General features: G+C 41.0%; 2 protein-coding genes across 6 annotated transcripts in view; one reads left to right on the top strand and one right to left on the bottom strand.

Moving 5' to 3' along the window:
* The first annotated feature begins 1,263 nt into the window (after positions 1–1,263).
* On the top strand, positions 1,264–4,677 carry nr0b1 (nuclear receptor subfamily 0, group B, member 1). Its single transcript, XM_040005300.1, has 2 exons — positions 1,264–2,703; positions 2,935–4,677. Exons 1-2 carry the CDS (start codon positions 2,064–2,066, stop codon positions 3,174–3,176), a joined length of 882 nt encoding a protein of 293 aa, XP_039861234.1. The 5' UTR covers positions 1,264–2,063; the 3' UTR covers positions 3,177–4,677.
* Positions 4,678–5,620: 943 nt separating this feature from the next.
* il1rapl1a (interleukin 1 receptor accessory protein-like 1a) overlaps positions 5,621–23,461 on the bottom strand; it is a 174,620-nt gene continuing 156,779 nt past the window's right edge. The window contains exons 9-12 of one of the 5 annotated variants that reach the window (XM_040005297.1): positions 15,714–15,857; positions 13,206–13,376; positions 10,567–10,611; positions 5,621–10,145 (exon numbers count right to left, since the gene is read on the bottom strand). In XM_040005297.1, coding sequence (XP_039861231.1) covers positions 9,424–10,145; positions 10,567–10,611; positions 13,206–13,376; positions 15,714–15,857 — 1,082 coding nt within the window. In that variant the 3' untranslated portion in view covers positions 5,621–9,423. Of the gene's footprint in view, positions 10,146–10,566; positions 10,612–13,205; positions 13,377–15,713; positions 15,861–23,461 lie in introns of all 5 variants that reach the window. The other 4 variants (XM_040005295.1, XM_040005296.1, XM_040005299.1 and 1 more) reach the window with 4 other exon arrangements.

The following is a 23,461-nucleotide window of genomic DNA, read 5'->3' on the forward strand; positions in this document are numbered from 1 at the left end:
TGCAAGCCCGATCCATTTGTTTCAGATTTCCTAGCTCACAGGAAACGATAGAGACTTGTAATGCAGATAAATGTTTTCAACTGTTGCAGTATTAAACCCCAACTGTTGTCATCTAAACTGACATCTTGCATTAATTCATCTGGTGTTTAGATGCAAAGGTGGTACATACGTGTCTATGAGATGACATGCATCAGTCATTATTTAGGGGATAGGGTGGCATGTTTGGCATCAGTTTTCAGATCTTCATCCAATTTTAAATAAAGCATCAACTTGTTGTGGTGGTGGGAGGCCAGTTAGGTGAAAGATGTTTAAGAAATATTTCAGACTGACTAAATTTACCCTGGGAAGGATGGTTAAGTGGAGAGACACCTTGTCCAAATCTGATAAACAAACAATAGACGAAAAGGAGGCCTGGAAAAGAGCGACCGAGCGCTGCAGCTGTCTTTTCAACTCTGTGCTTTTGCAACAAGACATAATGTAATCTCTCCTTGAGACGGGAGGATTTTTATAACCTGCGCTGGCTGGGCCTTGAGCAGGAGAAGAGACAGGCTGAGTGAAGGCTGTTTATCCCGCTGTGTCCTTGATATAAACATGTGAAAAATTTCTGTGGTTCTTCTTTCTGCTAAATCAATACAAAGACATTCGGCCTCTGAACAATGTTGTAGCACTGAAGAAAAAAAAAGTTTTCATCCTGTCTCTCTTTTCATAACTGTGTCCTTCAATGCAACAGAGCAAGGGACACTGAGGTCCTGCTTACTGCAATTTCACGAATGTAACCATGTACTCAATGTCATCCTTTCACCAAACCAAAGACAACCTTTTGTTAAGACCCTCATTTTTTAAGCATGCGAGGGTATTTGGGACGTGGCCAGGGCAGAGATGCTCAGACCGTCTACAAAACAAACTGAGATTAGAACCTTTGCTCCAAACTTTTGCATTAGTCACCCACAGTTCTGCTCATCCTGACATCTTCTATTGCTTGCTTTCTGTCTGGTTAAACTCCTCTGTAATCAGCTCTGATTTCCCCAGAGGGATTTTCCTCTCCCTCTTTCAGGTAGCAGCCAACCCTAACTTGTGATCCCTCTCAGGAGCAATTAAGATAAACCTCTAATTCATCTGCTTTATCCCAACTTGTCCTTCTTAGTTTCTCATTCACTGACTTCCACCGCCCCCTCTCCCCCCACCCACCTCCCAAATACCTCCTTCAGTGACAGAAGCAAGGAGAGCACTGAGTCATGACATCATAATTCACCAGCTCCAGTTTTCACGGTTAAATCAATATCAGCGTGTCCGAGTCAAGGTTGGAGGCTGGCCTTCGCGCCTCAGCTCTTCCTACTTCTTTCTCATAGAAAATCATATAAATTGTCCCTAAAATAATTAAGCCTTCAGATCCCTCCCTGGACTATTTTTTCTTTTACTGGCTTCTGTCCGATGACTGCTCAGAGAGTCAAGGTAATGCTGAGAATAAAGCTGGTCTCTGGCGCCTTCTCCACTTTTCTTTCTCTCTTGCTCTCTTCCTCTGCTTTTTTTGTTTCTTTCACACAATTTATAAAGAAGTCTCTTTGATTAAGCACGGCTGTCGGGTTTTTAAAACGAACAAACATGATTTCTGAACAGTTTGATAAACCGAGCGAGCAGACGGAAATGTTACATTTCCTGTTTTATCTGAGCCATGGTTAACCTTTCACAGGTGAGCAACAGAGATGAAAGCTGCTACTGTCCGACGTGTTTACTTGCAAATAAATCAATAAAAATAAATAACAAATAATAATAAAAAATCATTTACACCGGTGTGTCTTGAATATGTGAGGGCTGTGAAAAGGTAAGTGTGGGAAATAGGAGAGGGGTGGAGAGAGGGGCGGTGTTTGAGAAGGGAGGGGTGTGCGTGTGTGTGTTCAGGGGGTCTGAACAATCTCTCAAAGCGTGGGGACAGACGGGAGCTAATATAAACGCTCTGCCCTTCACTCGGGGCTATCAGGGGCTAAGAAAACAGGGCTACCTCTGTCACTGACCTCAAGCGCTTCAAAGAAGCAGCGGGACGCGCTGAGCTCCTGCCGGCGGTCATGGCCACGCTGGAGGGCTGCCGCTGTCGGGGTGCCAGCGGCCGAAAAAACAGCTGCAGCAGCAGCATTCTCTACAGCATTCTGAAGAGTGATGACCGCCTGGTGACCGCCGAGGAGCAACAGCAGCATCCCCAACAGCACACGCTGCAGCACTTGTTCCAGAAGCCCCCCTCTTCCGCTTCTGCCTCTTTGCAGGAGGTCCGACAGCAGGCTTGCTCTTGCGGCTCGTCTCGGCGCCGGGGCGTCCTCCGCTCCCCGCAGGTGACCTGCAAAGCGGCGTCCGCGGTCCTGGTGAAGACGCTGCGCTTCGTGAAAAACGTCCCCTGTTTTCGCGAGCTGCCCGAGGACGACCAGCTCGTGCTGATCCGGAGCGGCTGGGCGCCTCTGCTCGTGCTGGGACTCGCACAAGACCGGGTGGACTTTGAGACCACGGAGACCGTGGAGCCGAGCATGCTGCAGCGCATCCTCACGGGCTGTCCGGACAGGCAGAGCGAGGCTGTGGGCGGCCAGAACAGGGGGGCACCCGGGGTCTCTGTTGTGGACATCGAAGCGATCAAAGCCTTCCTAAAGAAGTGCTGGAGTGTAGATATAAGCACGAAGGAATATGCGTACCTGAAGGGAGCCGTGCTCTTCAACCCAGGTGGGTCAGGGCTTTTGATAGCAGAGCATCAGTTTTTAAGCACAGGTGCCACGCTCACGAGTGGAAGCTTTCACACAGACTACATGATACCGTTTGATTTATTAATTGATGGGTAAAAGTTTGTTTTATATCAGCATGACTGCTCTGATATTTACACTTTACCTAGCTACTTGTCTGCGTTGTAACATTTTTATGAACTTTTCACTTCCCCCCATCCTTCCCCACCTCTAGATCTGGAGGGTTTGCGCTGTCTGCACTACATCCAGTCGCTGCGTCGAGAGGCGCACCAGGCTCTAAACGAGCACGTCAGGCTGATCCATCGCGAGGATACGACGCGGTTCGCCAAGCTGCTCATAGCTCTGTCCATGCTGAGGGCCATCAGCCCACCAGTGGTCGCTCAGCTCTTCTTCAGACCCGTCATAGGGACTGTCAACATCGAAGAGGTCCTCATGGAGATGTTCTACGGGAAGTAGGTCACGGGTCCATAGTGGACTGAGATGAATTCAGCAGGTTCAGCTGTCAGATGGACTGAAATGCTCAAAGATTTTATTGGTTGGCAGGTGAGGACGACGTGTGGGACTCAATTAATTAAAGACAAATGTATTTGGGAAATCTTCAGTGACTGTGAAATGACCAACACAAGCAAGTGTGAGTGTGCATGTGAGAATGAGCGGCACAGAGAAAGAAAGAGAGAATGTGCTGAGGGAATATGTCATAATAGAGGAAAATATAAAGCAGCTCATGTAATTCATAACTTATTTGTTTTTATATAAAATATTTTTCTATAATAATAATGATAATAAAAAAAACCCTAAAAAAAACAAACTACTATGTATGTGAGTGATAATTGCTCCGTCATTGCTGACACATTTTCCTCTGTGAAATCAGCCCTGGACAAACTCTTACGTAGGAAGATAATGTGTCTCATGCAGGACACACGCAGAAAGTACTTAAGAAATCTGACACACGTCGCCTCGAAAAATATGAGTCACACTGATTGATGTCAACTACAGTTCAGTCACATCAACTACAGATTATCTTCAGTTTAGCAGCTATTCACTGTCCAGTGAAGGAGGTAAGTTGTGGAGTATAAACACAGATGCAGGACTTCTGAATTCAGGTGAAATGCCCTGTTAGGCCACCAGAGTGCAACAGTATACAACGTGTAGCGATTGTGCAAGTCACATGGATCAACTTCCCCTGTCATGCACACAGAAAGGGGCAAAAGTGGTTGAGGAAAAGGACCTCAGGTAATGTTCCTGTTCCTCGTAGTCTGGCCATCACAGTGTGGGCACAGTGCGGTAAGGTATCAACTTGCTCGCTGGAGAAAAAAATAATCTCCCTGTAAACAACAGAACAAAAGCTCCTAGAGACGCCGCATAAAATACACCTATGGTTTAAACCAGACCTCTGTAATGAGACACTACTGAGTGAATGTTATCTCAGACAATGGCACAAGGACTTACTGCTGTTACACCATAGCCACACGATGTTACGAAGCTCAGTCCCTGAACATCTCATCTAGCAGCTATAATACTTCATCACTGTTCAGAGGTCAGATGGCCTGAGCCTGCACTTGGTCTCGCTTTGTGCAGCACCAATAAAATAACTCGGCCAGATTGTTAGCATTTTATATTATACCCAAACAATGGTGGTAGAAGTTCTCACACACTTTAATTAAGGAGCAAGTAGCACACATTAAAGAAATACTTCAAGTAATGGTCCTGCATTATACACACATCAGAAGTAAAATGGCATATGATCGGATAATTATTAAAACGATTACATTTGTGTCACAATGTTGCATCAACATGGAGCAGATTTTACGTTTCATATACTGCGGGGATATTAGCCTACAATAATATATCACAATGTGGTCAGATTTATTTAATTTGAATTGATTATAACACTCATTAGTGAATCACAACGATATTAATTGGCAGAAAATTGAACTACTCAAATAAAGCACTTAGGTACGTGTGTAAAAGTGCTTAGCTGCTTTCCACCGTGATTCACAAACGAGAAAGGAAAGAAAGAGATGAAAGCAGACGTAAAGCTTCTTCGTTGAGAGTAAAATTGGAGAAGATTTCTCATCGGTCACCGAAGTATGAAAGGACCTCCTGTTTCTGGGTACACCTTAAAAAATGGGGCGCAACAACATGGGAGGTGACTGTGTGTGTGAGTGTGTGCGTTTGGCTGTCTCCGAGGTGAGAGCAGAGAGAGGAGAAAGTGCAGGACGAGCTACCTTATTAAAAAGCCACAAAGCAGGGGGCTTTCGGCGAGAGGCAACATTGTTAAATTACGGCTCTTGGAAAGAACAAAAATTTATGAAACTTCTAGACTATAATGCTGTATCCTCGTCGTCTTATAATAAACGCATGCGTTTAAATCAACATATTTACTGTTCTGTCGAACAAGGAAGCAAACAGTGAATCACTGTTTGTTGATCAAAGTTGATCAAATTGAATTTTCAGTCAAATTGTTTTCCATCTCTGGTTCCACATCAAAAACTCTCTGAAAAGATGTTTTCGAGATCAGTAGACCTTTCAATGGTGCCCTAAAGCAGAAAAAGCAGTGTCTCTGTGCTTAATTTGTTGCTATTAATTTCATGCAAGCAGAACAGCAAAGCACTAAAGGGAGGAGGTGATGCCAATAATAAAGGCTGGCACAGAAAACTTGAGATACTGATGAAATAGCTCACATACCTCCTGGTGGACAGATAAGGCATTGCAAAGAGTAAAATAACAAGAAAAAACAAAACAAAACCATGCACATGAAGGTGTATTTACACACACACACACACACACACACACACACACACACACACGGAAACGGCCTTGCACATGTGCTCATGTGGACTTTGAAGCCATCCCGTCTATCTCCTCTGCCTTTTTCTTTCTCATCGGGGCCTATTTTCTCTCCAATTAAGCCTGTAATTGCTCTGGGTAATAAAGAGTCTATTAATCCTGTGTCTGCTAATAAAACCACACTGGTTTGGCAGGAGGCTGCTTTTCTTGTGGCTGACAATATGTTGTGGGTGTTTGCCTGAGTTGGCATCACTTATTACAAAAAGAACACAACCAAAGCAGATTCCACCATTTGAGACCCTTTTCTTTCTGTCTTTCTTTCTTTTTAAATTGGTACGGTGTTACAGTTTCTCTTGGTGTTTGCATAGTCTGAAAGCAGCACTCCCCAGCACCACCACCACCGCCCTTGTCTCCAGCAAAAATGTCCACAGGCTGAATTTTATAAACACTGTCTTTAGCTTCATTTCTTCATCATTCTGCCTTCTACTCGGTCTTTTCCTGCTTTTTTTTCTTCCTCTGCCCCAGTTTCTGTGTTTTCTCCTGGGGTTGGCAGACATCAGTAAATCTGCTTTCTGTCTCTGTGTTTACCAGTGTTCAGACACCCGTTGTAGGTAGTGTGTATCCCCAGGAGATGGCACTGTTTGTCAGCACTCACCCACCAATGTGCAGGCAAATGTCAGGCGTCAACTGAAATCCTTGGCCTTAAGCCAAGCTGTTTCTTATATCAGCACCTTTTTTTTGTTAAAGGTTTATCTTCACTTGGCATTTCTGGCTCTATCTGAAAGGCAGTGAACATCAGGAGAGAGCAAGGGGGAGAGCATGCAGCAAACTTATTCAGGTAGCTTAAAACCAGAGAATTTCATGGTGCTTGTTTTAGACACCGTTTGATTTCCATCGTTACCTGTATGTTTGTATGTCACACTTCTCTCAAATGGCCAACTAAGTCATTGAAGTTGTTTGTTTTTGTTTTACTTTGCCACCAGGGGGGATTTGTGACAGAACGATAGCAGTAAGGTTAAAAAGGGAAGGTTTGCAACATGGCAGCGAGGCCAGCTATGACGTATAGCTTGGTGATGGTGGTGCTGACAGACAGGAGACTGAGCTGGAGGTTGAAGAGTTGAAGATGCTCAGATGCTTCTTTAGTAGTGGAAAGGATTAGAAATGAGTACATCAGAGGGAAAGCTCAGGTCGAGTGTTTTGGAGACAAAGGTGCAAAACTGAGATGGTCTGAACATGTACAGAGGAGGGATAATGGTTATACTGGACAAAGGGTGTTGAAGATGGAGCTGCCAGGAATGAGTGAAAAGAAGAAGATCACAGAGAGAGATTCATGGATGTAGTGTAGGAGCACATGCGGAGGGTTGGTGTGACAGAGGTGAATGCTAGGGAGGGCAACATGGAGGCAGATGATCCGATGTGGCGACCCTATGAGGCACAGCTGAAAGAAGAAGAAGAAAAAGAGCTGCTCATTTCAGTTTCATTTTTATTCTTTTAAAAAATAATTTAGTTTTTATTAGTTTCAGTGTTTTTATTGTCTCAGTGGTTCTTTGTTTTGTTTTTTAGTACGGATAAGTATTTGTCAGAGGCAAGTTTTTAAAAAGTTCAGACTAGAAGTTACGATACAAAAAGTTTTTGTTTTGCATGAACTGAGGAGTTGACATGTTTTTCCCACACCTATTTTCAGTGTTTTGTTTAGTTCTAGTTAAATTCCATGATTTGCATTCATGCTATCTAATACCAGAACATCTCCTTTAAACAGTCTGCTTATCTCCTTTCTTCACTGCACTGACATTTTGCTGCAAGGAAGAATAATTATCAGTATAATTACGTAACGTGTTTCTTGACAGGATGAGGAAATAGAGGACAGAGGAATATGATTAGATCTGGCATATTTCTGGACACAACTATACCATAGGGTCAAGAAACGTGCCCGTCTCTTCTCTTAGAGGGCAAATGTAGTTGCAATGATTGTACACACATGGACACCACCTTCCAATGAGTCTAGTATTACAGCATTTCGGTGTTATCCACCAAAAAGAGCTGCTGGATCATAGACTGTATAGAAAGATCTTTAGAACGTCTATGAACTGGACGTTCAAGGCACAGTTTGTTTAAAGACTTATTTCAACAATACTAAAACACTTGTTCATTTACCCTGTGCCAGATTTCCCAGGGCTGATCACTTATTCAAATGTCCTGTTTCACGTCTGGTGGATGTAGCTGACTCTAGCCATTACAAAATCATGTGGTAATGAAAAAGAAAAGAAAAAAGGTTAAGAGCATAATCAGGTGTGTTATGAATTACTGCTGGTTCAACTGGGACACAAAAGGAAAACATCGAAAGGAAATCAATGTTTTTAATGTGCAGTGAGAAAGTAAGGGCAACTGATCATGATTGTGTTTCTATAAAGATAGACATTTCTTTCCAAGTGAAAATTGTGTTTATATATTTATATAAATATCTATATTATATATAGAATACATATCTATTTGCTATGCATACTCAAAAATCACACCTTCAAATATATGTAAAAAGTCTTTCAAAACACAAAAGGAATTCTTTTCTTTCCTTAAACATGAACTATCCATATGAACCAAATGAATTATCAGGATGGGAATAATACTGTTATTTTTTTTTTAAACCAAAACATTGAAAATGCTTTACCTTTGAATCTAGAAGAGCAGAGGACATTTTTTTGTCATGTGGGATTTAAAAGCCACCTTAATCTCTTTAACAAACCAGGAGCCACACCGAAGGGCACAAAACCAGCATAACACTTATACACAAATCCTCTTTCTATGGAAGATGAAATGCAAATAAGTATGACATCTCAAGCAAACTCTTTTCAGTTATAAAAATAGAATTCTTTTTAAAATAATCTACAGATTTCTTTTTAAGGTGAGGCATTTCACTATCACTCTAAAACAGCAAGGCTGTTTGTCTCAATAGAAAATATGAAGCTTTAGAGAGAGATCTGCCAGTCTATCTGCTTGGAGAGGACGAGCGCTGCTCCCCAACCACTCCTCCTTTTCAGTCCCACGAGACGATATATTTTTTGCCAGCTTCTCCTTCTTTTTGCATATTCTATATTTTTTTTTTTTAAAAAGAGAGAGTTTCCTTTTAAACTAGATACACCTTTTACAGGTAAACGAAAACAAGTTTTAGCTCCTCAAAGCTCCTGAAATGTCCAGGCGTTTCCCAAAGTTCGAAAAAAAAAAAAAAAGTTCTCTTTAAACAACACAAAGATTTTTAAACAAACAAACAAAGGAACACAACAGCGCACGCACATGTCATATTGGCTTTCCTATCGAGCGTGTTACAAAATAAGAAATAAAAAAAGAAAAAGAGACAAAAAAAGAGAAAAAGATTAAAAATATACAACTCTTTATGACAAGTTAAAGCAAAAGTCCTACATTAGAGAAGGCAACAAACATGATTGAATAAAATAAACAAAAGAACAAAACAGGAAAACACTGATGCTACAAATAAATTGAAATATATGTACAGACCCTGTTTTCCTTTTGCTTGTATGGATGCAATTTCTTGTATGTGTGTATGTGTGTGTGTGTATTCGTTCCTGTGAATAATTGCCATAGTGTGTTGGTTCTTCACCATGGAGTCCTTGTGAGTCCATTTCTCGCTAGTTAATGAAACAGTGTGTTCGCATTATCCCCTGTAGTTCCACATAGAAAACATCCTCTGGAAACGAGGTGCAGTCCGACTGAACAACAAGACAAACCACGTCCAGGAACCTGCTTTACCTCCATGACTAGCTGCCGGAGCCATACGGATCCAAATGCTTTTTGCCGTAATCACAACCTCGAACTGTGTTCCTAAGAACTGCCAGACTGTAACCTCGTCATGTCTGACGTTGACCGATCTTCCTAAAGCTGGCGCCGAGTCTGCTTGCCATTACCAGATGACGCTGGAGATGCTGGTTTCCCTGGGCAGCAGAGGGAGCATGGCGTTGTTGGCGTGCCCCTCCTCCAGACTGTGCTCTCGGCTCTTCCCGGGTGGCCTCTGTCCGTTCAGCAGTGTCAGTGGGATGTTGCAGTAGGTGTGCTGGTTTCCCAGAGATGAGAGAGGTGGCAAGGTCCCTCCTGGGGGCATGTCGTACTCGTAACTGCGGTAGTAGTGTTTCTGCCTCATGGTGGTGTGGTAGGTGCTGTGGAACGAGGAGCGCAGCTCTGGGTGGGCGGTGGCCATGGCCGTGGAAGTGGCCGCCGCCATGGACATGGCAGAAACAGTCTGCAGCTCTCCGAATGGGCCCTGCTCGCTGACGTCTAGTGCCGCCTCATGCGTGAGCATGGGCTCCGTGCGTCTGAAGGGCATCTCATACTGCAGCTGCTTCCAGAACTTGGAGTTGAGCTTGTTGCTCTTGGTTCCACGCCATTTGATGACAGTAAGGGTCTTAATGGTGTGTTTAAGCGCCTCCACTTCCTGGTAGTTCATGATTCCGCGCAACTCGGCACATTCGATCAGGATGACTTTGATCTCACCCGTCACCAGCATGTTGCGCAGTCGCGTCTCCAGCTCAAAGATGCTCCAGCCTCGCCGCACTACGTAGTTGGGTGTCATAACTATGATGAGGCGTTTGCTCTGGTCTACACAGCGGGCCACGTCCTCTATGTAGGCTGCGGGAAAGAAGCGGGAAGGAAAGAGAAGAGCAAAAATTTATGTGACACAAGTGTGGCAAAACATTGCAGTGAGCATTGTTTTCACCTAATGAGAACAGGGCCACAACACGGTGATGGATGAACACACAGACAGCATCAGACACAAAACACAAGACAGTGACAGGTATCTGGTCTACTAACACCGTTTAATATGGAGCTTTAAGTGTGCACAAAGGTGCAGCATATAAATTAACATTTTATGCACATAGAGCAGATCCATATGGCTCTAACTGCAAACCAGTGATTGATAAAGCTGCACACTCTATAGGATTAGGGCTGAGCTCGCTATTGAATCGGGCCTGATGTTTCAGATCACACAATGGTGCCACTCTAAGCATGAAAGCAGCTGATGCAAGAGGAAAAGACCGAAGGCGAGTACCTCTAAAGAGCCGCGTGTCATCCTGGTAATGCTCATTGGTGAGACCTAAACATAAACATTTTAACATTCAGGTCACAGGCAGAACACATTACAGACACAGAAACATGCTCAACACTGTCAGAAGCGTGGCTGTGTCCCCTCTCAGTCATCTTTTTATTTCACATACGATTAATCACATACCATGTTTCTCTGATTGGACATTCATCTGCAATGATTTTACTTGGCAGTGGTGCTGGCGGCAATTTTCTTTTGATTAAAGGATAGAAGCGGCTCAGTCAGCAGGGCTCAGAGCCTTCACACATTACCCACTGATGTTTAATTCTGTCTGGACCAGCTAGGACGTGTTTGCGTTTTATCTTTCTCACATGAAGCCTACAGTAGAAACACACAGCATTGCTACTAACTAGAGCACACTGTGTACCACTGGCAAAGACAGACTGCTAAACAGAGTTAGCACACATGAGAATATGTTCAGACAGAATTTTCATGGATTTATTAGTACATGGATAAAAACCAGCGAGGATGATAAATTTGTTCAATATATCGGCTCCCGGTACACACCGCATACTGTATTCCCATATCTGTAGTACACAGTATGGGAACAGCTAGTGAGAAATGCTATGATCTAGTGCTTTAATCCAGAGAGGTTTGAGACGATACAAGAAAAAAAGGGTTCTTGTTGACAGTATTGCATTGAATATTGCATTTCCCTCCTCTTCCCTTATTTTAACTTTGAAATATTCATCTATTCATCACTTGTGAGCATCCTCTACTTGATTCTGCCCTGACAGCACCGGACATTGAAACACAAGACAGTGACGGTGGAAAAACAATGGTGAAAACAAACAACACAGACAAAACAGACTGTGACAATCTATGTATATGTATATGTATACATGTACCCTGCTTCCAAAGAAATTAACAATCTCCAATAATGATAATTTAGTTTTAATGAAAAGACAGAACATCAACCAAATTCCAGAAAAAAGACATTATATAAAAGTCACAGATTGAAAGAAGTATTTGATGCCCAAGCAAAACATGACTTGGTACTCTGTAGAGAAAGCCTCATTGGTAAGCACCAGAGAGATGTGGGATGGATATTGGCCCACTCCTCTTTATAGAAACTTTAAATCCTTTATGTCTGTGAAGGTTCTCAGTCATCCAGGTCATCGTAGCCAAAGGAGCTTGGAAAGAAAAGGATCTGGACTTCTTTAAGTTGCTTGAAGACGTTTCACCTCTCATCCGAGAAGCTTCTTCAGTTCAAACCCTGGCTGATTGGGACCCACACCCAGTTTCACACCTTGGCTCAGGCGATTAGAGGATCATCAGGGGGTCCTTTTGTCCCTCTGTGGGGGGATACTCCCACTAGGTTTAAATCTGGGACTCTCCCACCATTTGACCTTAGAACTGAAGAAGCTTCTCGGATGAGAGGTGAAACGTCTTCAAGCAACTCAAAGAAGTCCAGACGCTTTTCTTTGCAAGCTCCTTTGACTTTAAATCCTTTACATTTCTTGGCTGCTGCTTGGCAACTCTAAACTTCAGCTCCCTCCACAGTTTGTTTATAGGTCTGGAGATTGGCTAGGCCTCTCCGTGACCTTAATGTGCTTCTTCTTTAGATCCGTTGTTGCCTTGGTGGCATGTTTTGGGTCATTCTCATGCTGGAAGACCCATCCATGACCCACCTTCACTGTTCTGACTGAGCAGGGAAACAGCCCAAAAGTATAATATTTCCACTTCAGTGGAGGATGGTGATCCTTTGGTTATACTCAGTATTTCTCTTCCTCCAAACACGGCGGGTTGAGTTGATACCAAAGAGCTTGATTTAGGTTTCATTTGACCACAGCACTTTCATGCATGCCTTCTCTGAATTATTTAGTTGCTCACTAGCAAACTTAAGATGGGCCTGTAGATGTGCCTTGTTAAACAGTGGGAACTCTTGTTGTGTGCTATCAATGATGTTCTTGGTGACTTTGGTCCCAACTGCACCTCCCGTGTACTTTTGACGTGATCTATCACCTTTCTCATGATCATCCTCACCCAATGAGGGAAGATCTTGTATACACTGAGGTTGACACAAGGTTTTGTATTTCTTCCATTTCTGAATCACGCCAGCAGCTGTCACCTTGTCACCAAGATTCTTGCTGATGGTCTTGTCGTCCATTGTGGCCTTGTGCAGGTCTATAGGCTGCTCCCTGGCATCCTTTAACAGCTGTTTGGTCTTACCTAATTTCTTGGTCTTCCCAAGAAATTGATTCTGTGCTTTATGCACATAATCGTTTGATATCACAAGTATCTGTAGTTGATTGATTGTAATCTGTGTGCCATGTGGGCACACAGCCAGTCTGTGGGAGCCAGAATTCTAGCGTGTTGGTCTGGAATCAAATACTTATTTCGCTCATTGTCACTCAATATTTTAATGTCTTTCTCCATTAAAATGAGACTATCATAAAATTAGAGACTGGACATTTCTTTGTAAGTGAGCAAATTTACAAATTCAGTAGGGGATCAAATAATTATTTCCCCCAATATAGAATATATAGTAGAAACAAACAAACACCTATACAACTGTTTACAGTATGGCACAAACATTTCAAACGTGTGCAAGCATGCATACATACAAACACACACAGTCTTACTTCCTGATGGGATGAGGTCTCGATCTGGGATGAAGAGTTTGTAGCCATAATGTTTCTCCAGAACATCAGGGAGGATCTCCAAGGCAAAGCGCTCCTCTTCCCGGGTCTCCTGACTCCACTGGTCAGGGTCCACTTTGGTGTAAGACAAATATGCATCATAGTCTTTATTTTCTGAGGAACAGGAAGAAAGAGTGGAGAGTCAGTCATGAAATATGCAGACTAAATGCCATGGCATTTTCACTGAACACTGCACGCTTATTCTCTGATGAGCATTTTATTCCAAACAACTGACTTTACACATTTCTTGCAATTGCATTAGCTAACTTCTACAATAGTTACAACTTTTAAAGCTACTTCTAAAACCAGAATCACACACTCCTTATTATAGTTTCAAAATAATAAAATAACGTTGGTTTTTCTTACACTTATTGGCTCTATCCATAAACATTCACATTCAGTGTCATGTGATGCCATGGTTATGGCAGTGCCATTTAACCCTTATGCACGGCACCTCAAATAGTTACCAGTTATTTTCATCCAAACAGAATATGCATCAGAAATTTCTGCAAATTTATAGACAAAAGGCACAAAAGTAAAATGCTGAAAGTCGGAAGTTATACCTTTTGTGTAATTCTTATACAGTGTTTAACACAATTATTAGACCACCTGCCATAAAAACAGGAAAACACAAATATTTTAGAAATTTGTCAAAAACTTTGTGAAAGCTAGAAACTTTTTCTGTTCCGGAATACATGTAATTAACTTAATCAAATAATAATAATGTGATTTATTATTTTTTACATTTTTTTTTGTAAAACAGCGAATGTGAAGATTCATAGGTAACATTAATTATAAAACTGAAAAATAGAATTTTGATTAAAATGCTTGTTCATACTGGAGGATTTAACATTATAGAAACATAACTTTTTTGATGATTACCAATACTGGTAACTTAGGGCAGCTGTGTGAAAAAAACTTGCACTTAATGGTATTTTAATAAATTTGTTAAGCACTGTAGTATGTTGTAGAACTGTAAACATGGGTAATACAGTCTATAGTCTAATATGAAACTATAGTGTAACTTTCTACAGGACACATGATTGTGCTTTGCTGTGTCAGTTTACATTTTCTGTTCGGTACTTTGTTTTCTATAAAAAACTGTTAAATTTTATAATTTGCCGACATGGATTTCCTTCCAGCGAGTCACAAGATCGTTCATGAAGTGAGCTACTTATGATCAAGGAGAAGGCCTTTCTTGCAAATGCTGTTCCCAATAAGTGTCTCCGGTACGCAGTCAAATTCTTCCACACCAAACTCAGAAAACCATTTCTTTTATTGTCTATTTTATGTATTTTTTCTTATCATTCTTGTTTGGAAAAGAGAAGACCACTTTTCTAGTGGTGTCAAATTGATTTGGCCATGTAGTGTATACAAGAAATAAATTGTGGCAGATACAAAAATACCCAAAACAATGCAGAAGCAATACTCTCTTCCCACCTCAAAATGATTTCCCAGAAGACAGTGGGAAGAACTGAGAAGGTAGAAAATAGATAACAGGGAAAAGAACAGTGCTGGTGACATATTCGCTAAGTCCTAGTTATTATGCTCTGTGGAAACCGGAATGTAGTTCAGTCAGAAAGTGAGGAAGGACTGCTTCAGAAACTCTTTTGAGGAGCATGCGCAGCTTTGAAACTTACTGGAAGGGCCATGGCTGTGCTCGATAGGATCCAAACATCAAACAAAGCTTTCAAATTAGCAACCAACCTCGCAAATTAACCACCTAGCAAAGTTGGAAAAATCAAAAACAGCTTGTATCAGCGGTCCCTGACGGCATGACTTAATCATGTGGAAGTTTGAGTCTACAGTCTTGGGCGTAATGGATAATTTATGCTACTGTAGAAACAATCCGGTGACTTCTGTCTTTCCAGAATTCTTGAAAAGAGAGCAAAAATGCAAAACACAGAGGAATCATACTGGGACACAAACAGACAAATCCTTAAGTGAAGTACAAGTTAACTATGTTCTGTAGAGAAAGCAGAAAGTTGCTTTCCAATTTGAGGATTGTTACGCTCCTATTTGTTGCTCAGGGACGGTGCTTCGAGCCTGCCTTGTTGCTGTGTATCACTAACTGGCAGCAGAGGGTGGGCTTCATTCCATGACATACTGAGATTGATCTCTTTTTAAATGGGCAACAAATTGAAAAACTGTCTCCTCCTTTCCCGGTAAAGTCACTGCACCATGCACCTCTTTACCAACAGCAGCGGAAATGCCGTCACTGAGATAGCACTGGGGTAAACATCTGTAACTACTAGCGAGTAGTTACTTTTAAACAAAATAGTACGTTCATTGGATCTATGAATACAAGCCCGCAAAGGCACATATAGAGTCATCACGGCTTGCTTGATATTGAGCTTTGGATAAAAAAAAGTCCTGGTGAAAAAAGTGTGAAGAAGATAATGGTTAAAAGGCCAAAAGACATTTTTTTTAGACGCATTCGTCTGTCTTTACCTCCGTCTACATCTTCACTGCCAAAGTGCCTCCTGTAGAAAAGCATCAGCTCAATCTTGTAGCATTTGTAGAGTGAGATGAGAAAGATGAGTAGCAGCAGGATCGCTCCCAGCCCTCCTGCCAGCTCCACAGTGTACATGAGCTCTGCTGAAGACAACACATACAGACAAGAAAATAAGCAAAACTGCTGAGACAGTCATGGTTAAAACGCCAGTTACAGTTTTGTCTGGCCACTTACAGTCACTGCAAATAGATAAACATCCCCGCACCTCTAAGGTTTTACTTATTGGGACAAAATAAAAAAAATTATCTAGTCCCTACCAGGTCTAACAAAAACACATGAAATATTACACTGAGTCATTTTTTTTATTCAATAGAAACTAAGACAAACCCCAGAAAGAGTGTGTAAGTACACCACATAATTCAATAGTTTGTTGAAATACCTTTAGCTGCAATAACTTGAAGTACTCATTTTCTGTATGACTTCATCAATTTCTTACATCACTGTAGAGGAATTTGGGCCCTTTCTTCTTTCCAACATTGCTCTAGTTTATCGAGGTCTGCAGGCATTTGTTGATGTTCAGATCTCCAATGGTTTCTCCACAACATATTCAGCCAGTTTGAGGTTTGGACATTGACTGAGCCATTCCAACACTTTGATTATTTTATTTTTCAGCCATCCTGTTGTAGATTTGCTGCTGTGCTTGGGGCCATTGTTCTGATGTAAAACCCAGTTTGGGTCAAGCGTTAGCTATCGGACACATTGCTTTACATTCGACTCTAGAATACTCTGGTACAGTAGCTTGCAAAAGTATTCGGCCCCCTTGAACTTTTCCACATTTTGTCACATTACAGCCACAAACATGAATCAATTTTATTGGAATTCCATGTGAAAGACGAACACAAAGTGGTGTACATGTGAGAAGTGGAATAAAAATCATACATGATTCCAAACATTTTTTACAAATAAATAACTGCAAAGTGGGGTGTGCGTAATTATTCAGCCCCCTGAGTCAATACTTTGTAGAACCACCTTTTACTGCAATTAAAGCTGCCAGTCTTTTAGGGTTTGTCTCTACCAGCTTTGCACATCTAGAGATTGAAATCCTTTCCCATTCTTCTTTGCAAAACAGCTCCAGCTCAGTCAGATTAGATGGACAGCGTTTGTGAACAGCAGTTTTCAGATCTTGCCACAGATTCTCGATTGGATTGGATTGGAAGATGAACCTCCGCCCCAGTCTCAAGTCTTTTGCAGACTCCAAGAGGTTTTCTTCCAAGATTGCCCTGTATTTGGCTCCATCCATCTTCCCATAAACTCTGACCAGCTTCCCTCTCCCTGCTGAAGAGAAGTCCCCCCAGAGCATGATGCTGCCACCACCATATTTGACAGTGGGGATGGTGTGTTCAGAGTGATGTGCAGTGTTAGTTTTCCGCCACACATAGCGTTTTGCATGTTGGCCAAAAAGTTCCATTTTGGTCTCATCTGACCAGAGCACCTTCTTCCACATGTTTGCTGTGTCCCCAAATGGCTCGTGGCAAACTGCAAACGGGATTTCTTATGGTTTTCTGTTAGCAATGGCTTTCTTCTTGCCACTCTTCCATAAAGGCCAACTTTGTGCAGTGCATGACTAATACTTGTCCTATCGACAGATTCCCCCACCTGAGCTGTAGATCTCTGCAGCTCGTCCAGAGTCACCATGGACCTCTTGGCTGCATTTCTGATCAGCGCTCTCCTTGTTCGGCCTGAGTTTAGGTGGACGGCCTTGTCTTGGTAGGTTTACAGTTGTGAAATACTCCTTCCATTTCTGAATGATCGCTTGAACAGTGCTCCGTGGGATGTTCAAGGCTTGGGAAATCTTTTTGTAGCCTAAGCCTGCTTTAAATTTCTCAATAACTTTATCCCTGACCTGTCTGGTGTGTTCTTTGGACTTCATGGTGTTGTTGCTCCCAACATTCTCTTAGACAACCTCTGAGGCCGTCACAGAGCAGCTGTATTTGTACTGACATTAGATTACACACAGGTGCACTCTATTTAGTCACTAGCACTCATCAGGCAATGTCTATGGACACCTGACTGCACTCAGACCAAAGGGGGCTGAGTAATTACGCACACCCCACTTTGCAGTTATTTATTTGTAAAAAATGTTTGGAATCATGTATGATTTTCGTTCCACTTCTCACGTGTACACCACTTTGTATCGGTCTTTCACGTGGAATTCCAAGGAAATTGATTCATGTTTGTGGCTGTAATGTGACAAAATGTGGGAAAGTTCAAGGGGGCCGAATACTTTTGCAAGCCACTGTATACAGAGGAGTTCATAGGCAAGTCAAAGACTGCACGGTGTCCAGGTCCTGTGCCTGCAAAAGAAACTCAAATCATCACTCCTCCACCACCGTGGCTGAAAGTTGGTATGAAGTTTTTGCTAATATGCTCTGTTTTTAATTAAGCTACATTGCATTATGGCCAAACATCACCACTCCAAAGGACATTGCTCTAGAAGTCTAGTGGTTCATTCAAATGCAAATTTGCAAATCTCAACCATGCTACCAGATTATTATTATCCTGGTATTTTTTTTTTAACCTAGCCATAGATATTCAGTCTATCACTAATTGTATTGTATTGAACTTGGCCTGTAGAGCCCAAACTGTCACTTTTGGGTGTTTATTTGCACATTACACATTCTGAACTTAAATTTGCTGGTATATTCACTCCTAAGAAGGAATGGGGATTGTCGTCCCAGTTTTCCAATAGTCTTTCTGTACGATGATGAAAATCAAAGTATTTGTAAATAACTTACTAATTCTTCCCAATTGCTTCTCTAAGATCATTGCTGAAAATTTTCTCCTTGTCAGTGTGTTAAAACACACCTAAATGCTCCATACCTGCAAATAGTCAAAAACATATGCTTTTATAGAGGTGCTCAGACCTGCTGATTATCAGTTAATTAGCTGCATTTGATTAGCAGCACCTCTTACCCTCTTAATTGTTATGGAAGCAGTAGGGTGTACTCAGTTTTTCACACACCGATTCTGCAACTTGGCTAATTTATTTCTTAAATAAATAATGACACAGTGTACTACGTCATGTGTTGTTGCTAATCTGAGTTTGTGTTGCGTTAAAGGCCAGATTTTTAAGGACTAGATTATTTTTATTATGTCCTGATTATTATGTCCTTTTAGAAAAAAAAAGTGTTTGCTTTCTTTTTACCCACACTCTTATGACAGTATTCATCAGGCCGGCCTCAAACACTGGCCTCTTTGTTTCATTATTTCAGGTAAACTCACAGAATGAGGCACTTTTACACGTTTACATTTGCCTGAAATCTGGACGATCATCAGCATTTTCAGCGCTCGGCTCAGAGCGGAGCAGAATCAATCTTCAGAGACACGAGTCTCATAATGAGTTTGGGAAAAATGAGAGGGCACATAGCAGAGAGACACGGAAAAAAAGGAGATAATGAGAAACTGGGTTCATTTCTTTGGAGCAGTGCAGCAATGACACAGCTTTGCACTTTGGCTGTCATCCATAGCGGGACTGGGACAATTCTGGACATGGATGGAGGCTTTTTCAAAACAAGAGGCTTTAGTTTACTCATCACGCTGACACTCACCTCGCCATCATAACCCACTCTCTTCAGAGTTTTCTTACTTCTCCTTGCCCACTTTTCTTGCTGTCTCTCCATTCATTTCTCTTCTCCATTATCTCCTTCTCATCTCCCCAGAGACCTAGCTTGGGGAAGGATGAATTATGGTGTGTATTAAAGCCGCATTTACCTGGTAGGCTCAGCTAGAGCAGGTTCACTTTATTTCTCTGTCACACTATGGGCTGTAATGCTGCACAGTGGCCCTACGTTCTCTAGGCTGCATGCCAATTTACTCTATATATAACCCCAGACACAGCAAAGGTACATATTAAAGTAATAACAGAAATACTGTGAATTTATAAAATCTTATTTTTATTAAAAGTCACTTAACTTTAGCTACACTTTCTGGATCTAATGATTATTATTCTAAAATAGGTTTAACCGAAGACATAGTAGGTTATGAGAAATTACAAAATGATAACTAATTAAATCTGTGTTGGTGAGAGTAAAAGAAAAAGACCAACACTCATGATCAGCAGCCAGTTAGCTTAGCTTAGCTAAACAGCTAAAAACAGGAAAAGCTGCTTTCTGAGAGTAACAAAATCTGCCCTCAAGCACATCTAAACATTCATTTACCAGTCATGTCTTGTTTTCTAATAAATACAAGAAACAAAATGTAAGAGTTATAAAAGAAGCTATGTGGGTGGATATGATTTGGCTAATTTTCAACAATTTTCAACTCACTGTTTCCAGTCTTTGTGCTAAGCTTTGTATTTACCTTAGAGGCATGGGAATTAAGTGTATATGGCAAATCTCAAAACAGCTCTTTAACTTGTAAAGACAGATCTTTAATGTTGGCTTGTGCATTATATTTGATGTTTTTTTCATTTCAGCAGCAGTCGACAGTGTGTTGCAGGAAAACAGCTATGTTTTCTCGGGCTTCTAATTGGCTATTTACCGGCCTTTTCCAACTGTAACCAAATGTAATGCTTTTAACTCATTATCAGCAATAATCTTCACTCTTGAAGTTGTTTATGTTTCACTGACCCCCACTTCCTTTCTGCCTTCTCTGTTTTCATGTCTCTCTTTCTTTCGAGATGGAAGGAAAGGGAGCCTGCAGAGATATTAGACCTGCTGCAGGGCTTGTGAGTGATGCATTCTTGGAGCAGAGAACATGAAATAAACATCAGATGTGGATGAGAAGGAAGAGAGAGAGAGAGCGAGAGAGAGAGCGAGAGAGAGAGAGAAGGAGGGGGGTGTTGCCTTGAAGTCTTTTTGTAGCATCCTTTTTTTTGCAACTGCTTTTACAAAGAGAGTTAAATGAAGTTGTCTGCAGTCTGTGAAAACTGCTAAAATGGCTGTCTACAAAAGATGATTGCAGAGACAGAGATTAAAGTGGGGAAACAGACATATAACAGCATAAAATGTAATTGTATGCTGGACTTATTGGCCTGTTGGGAGAAGCTGAGGACCAATTTGCTGTTTAAACAACCATCAAATTACCTCTCTTTTAGGATGACAACCAGTGCGTGAAAAGAGCTTCTGACAAGTCATACTAGAGCACCAAAATAGCTACACAGCCGATGGGAAACATGAAAAAAAACCAAACATACAAATCAATTAGAATATTTCTGTTTGATGAAATGATGTAGCCAGGCTTCAATTATTTCATATGTCACGAGGCTTTACTGTCAGGCAAACAGAAAAAATAATATCATGCTTTCTAATGTAAAGCAACTAGATATAAAGAAAAAAGAAAAAGGATGATTTCCCCCCAAATCTAACACACATTTTCCTTCAGCCCACAGGGATTTTAATCAATCGAGATTATTTTAATATCCAGTTTTGGGTTAAGTGTAGAAATATCTGCATATTCTTGACTATAATAAAACTGCAAGGCACTGATCTAATGCTCAAACTGATATAAACAACGAGAAACCTAGAAGAGGCATAAAGGTGCATCATGTTCAGCTGTGACGTTGGGAAATTAAATAAAAAAAAGTAAGAAATAAACCCATCTAACAGACCAGCATGCCACCATATGCCTTTTACTGTCCTCCCATCTCCCTACCATACAAATGACAAGCTGGACAAACACAGGTTAAGAACTTTGGGACAATGTTTGACACAAATTTGAAATTTGACAGACAAATAAATGCAGTGGCCGAGAGCAGTTTCTTCCAGCTCAGAACAATCTCCAGACTAAAAACATAACAAAACCCCCAAACAAGATCCAGAAAGGGCTTTGTTATGTCTAAAGTAGACTACTGGAATGCATAGTGGAGTTACTCATCTCTTGCCCACTTACAATTAGTCCAGTGTTAGCAGTCTTGCACTAAGCTCCCTGTGCATTGCATAATCTAGTACAAAGCTGCACTGTTCGTGTTTGAAGCTTTAAATGGTCTTGCACCTGCATATGTGGTAGATATATTGAGTCCATGTACTCAAGATCATAATGGCCTGATTCTCACTCCCGATTATCCCACAGTTGAACCTTAGTTCCAAAGTGACCCTCGACAAGCATCAACTGTAACTGTTTTTCAATCTAAACTTGAAAACTGCTAATTTCTAGAACTTTGTTGGATTGGTTGCCGATAGGAACCTGTTTCTATTCTATTTTATTTTCATGTAAAGCACTTTAGTTTTAAATATGCTATAGAAATAAAATGCACTTACTTCTCTCCCATCACACAGCTATTTAACCTACAAATTGAATTTCAATCTGTTAGTTAAATGGCTGGTATGTTAGTATTTGCGTAATGTTAGAGAAGACTGTGCAAACACCCCAGCTCAGCAAGAGGAAACATTTCTATAACTGCAAGATCTGAAAAGAATTAATAAAACTTCTATAGGACTCATCGTTTTAAGTAGGAAGAGACAGCGAATACCAATATCTTAATATTCTGTTGCTGGACCTCATTTCTTTCTCTCTTAAAAGCGCACACACACACACACACACACACACACACACACACACAGGAGATGTCACTCATTTTTCAATCACAAATATGAGTGCACACCTGGAGTAGACAACTTTTCAAATGAAGTGTTAATAGACTTATTCACTGAATGTGATTACTTGTTCATTGTGAAACTTGTTAGACGTTAATATTATATAATCCATTCAGGCTTGTTAAACTTTAATTATCACAATGCCTGAAACTCCTGACTTAAAATTGATTTAATTGAGGAATATGAAATTTAATAATTAAACCAGTTTTTCACTTCTTGTTGTAAATGTTGGAAGTGATGTTATGACGATTAGTCATCCATATAATACACTCTGATGATGCTGTCTATAAACCTTCGAAATACACTTCCTGTTTTAATCCCATTTTCTCTTCATATACATCTGAACACGTCCATATTTCTGAACAAACTCTATTGCCTTTATTTATGTGGTTGGAAGGAAGATTGTTCTTCGTGGTTGGATCTGTCCAAATAAAAGTTGAACAAAATTCATTATTTAAATAACAATTGTGGCCCCAGAATTCATAGTGGCGCAAATAATCTTGGCCACACCTTAGAGGACATCCCAATGAGACCAGCATGATAAAAAGACTGACTCACACCATATTCAACTCTTTTATAATATTCGGTTTCATTTAGCTCACCAAGTAGTTTTTTTGCAGTCAGGTGTAATTTTTATTTTGCTAATTGCATATGGAAAGCTGTTCCTTATTCTAAAATGAATGTTAAAGCCATAAAACCTACTATTTCAGAATCCAGTTGACATCAGCTCTAAAAGACTGAGGGCCAACATCAGCTGCTGAGGTCTGTTTGCATCACATGCTCAAGATTTCACGGCTGCACCCTTCTGAATCTACTCCATCATTAGGCTGTTGGATGACCTGAAAAGTCCCGCTTGTGAACTGAACGAACCCAGCCTATAACTACAATCAATAGGAAATCAAGCCTAAGTTCAACTGCCTCAGAGTTAATATTGTTGGTAGTCTCAATTAATCTGAATTAGTGTGAATTAAAATTAGTTTAATCATTCAGATATTCTATTAACTTTCATCTGGCTCATCATTTTCCAAGAGCTGGAGAATTAAATCCACATTCTCCCATTGATCATTACCCATTTGTTCATCAATTCTGATTCTGGTATTATCTTTATTTAATGCATTCTTGCTCCTGCTGTCTGCTTGAAGCTATAGCTG

This window comes from Simochromis diagramma, unplaced genomic scaffold (genome assembly GCF_900408965.1).
Source record: "Simochromis diagramma unplaced genomic scaffold, fSimDia1.1 OVJJ01000501.1, whole genome shotgun sequence".
Lineage (NCBI taxonomy): Eukaryota > Metazoa > Chordata > Actinopteri > Cichliformes > Cichlidae > Simochromis > Simochromis diagramma.

Coding starts and splice junctions, on each gene's coding strand:
- nr0b1 (XM_040005300.1), top strand. CDS start 2,064: ATGGCCACGCTGGAGGGCTGCCGCTGTCGGGGTGCCAGCGGCCGAAAA. Junction 2,704..2,934: donor AGCCGTGCTCTTCAACCCAG/GTGGGTCAGGGC, acceptor CCCCACCTCTAG/ATCTGGAGGGTTTGCGCTGT.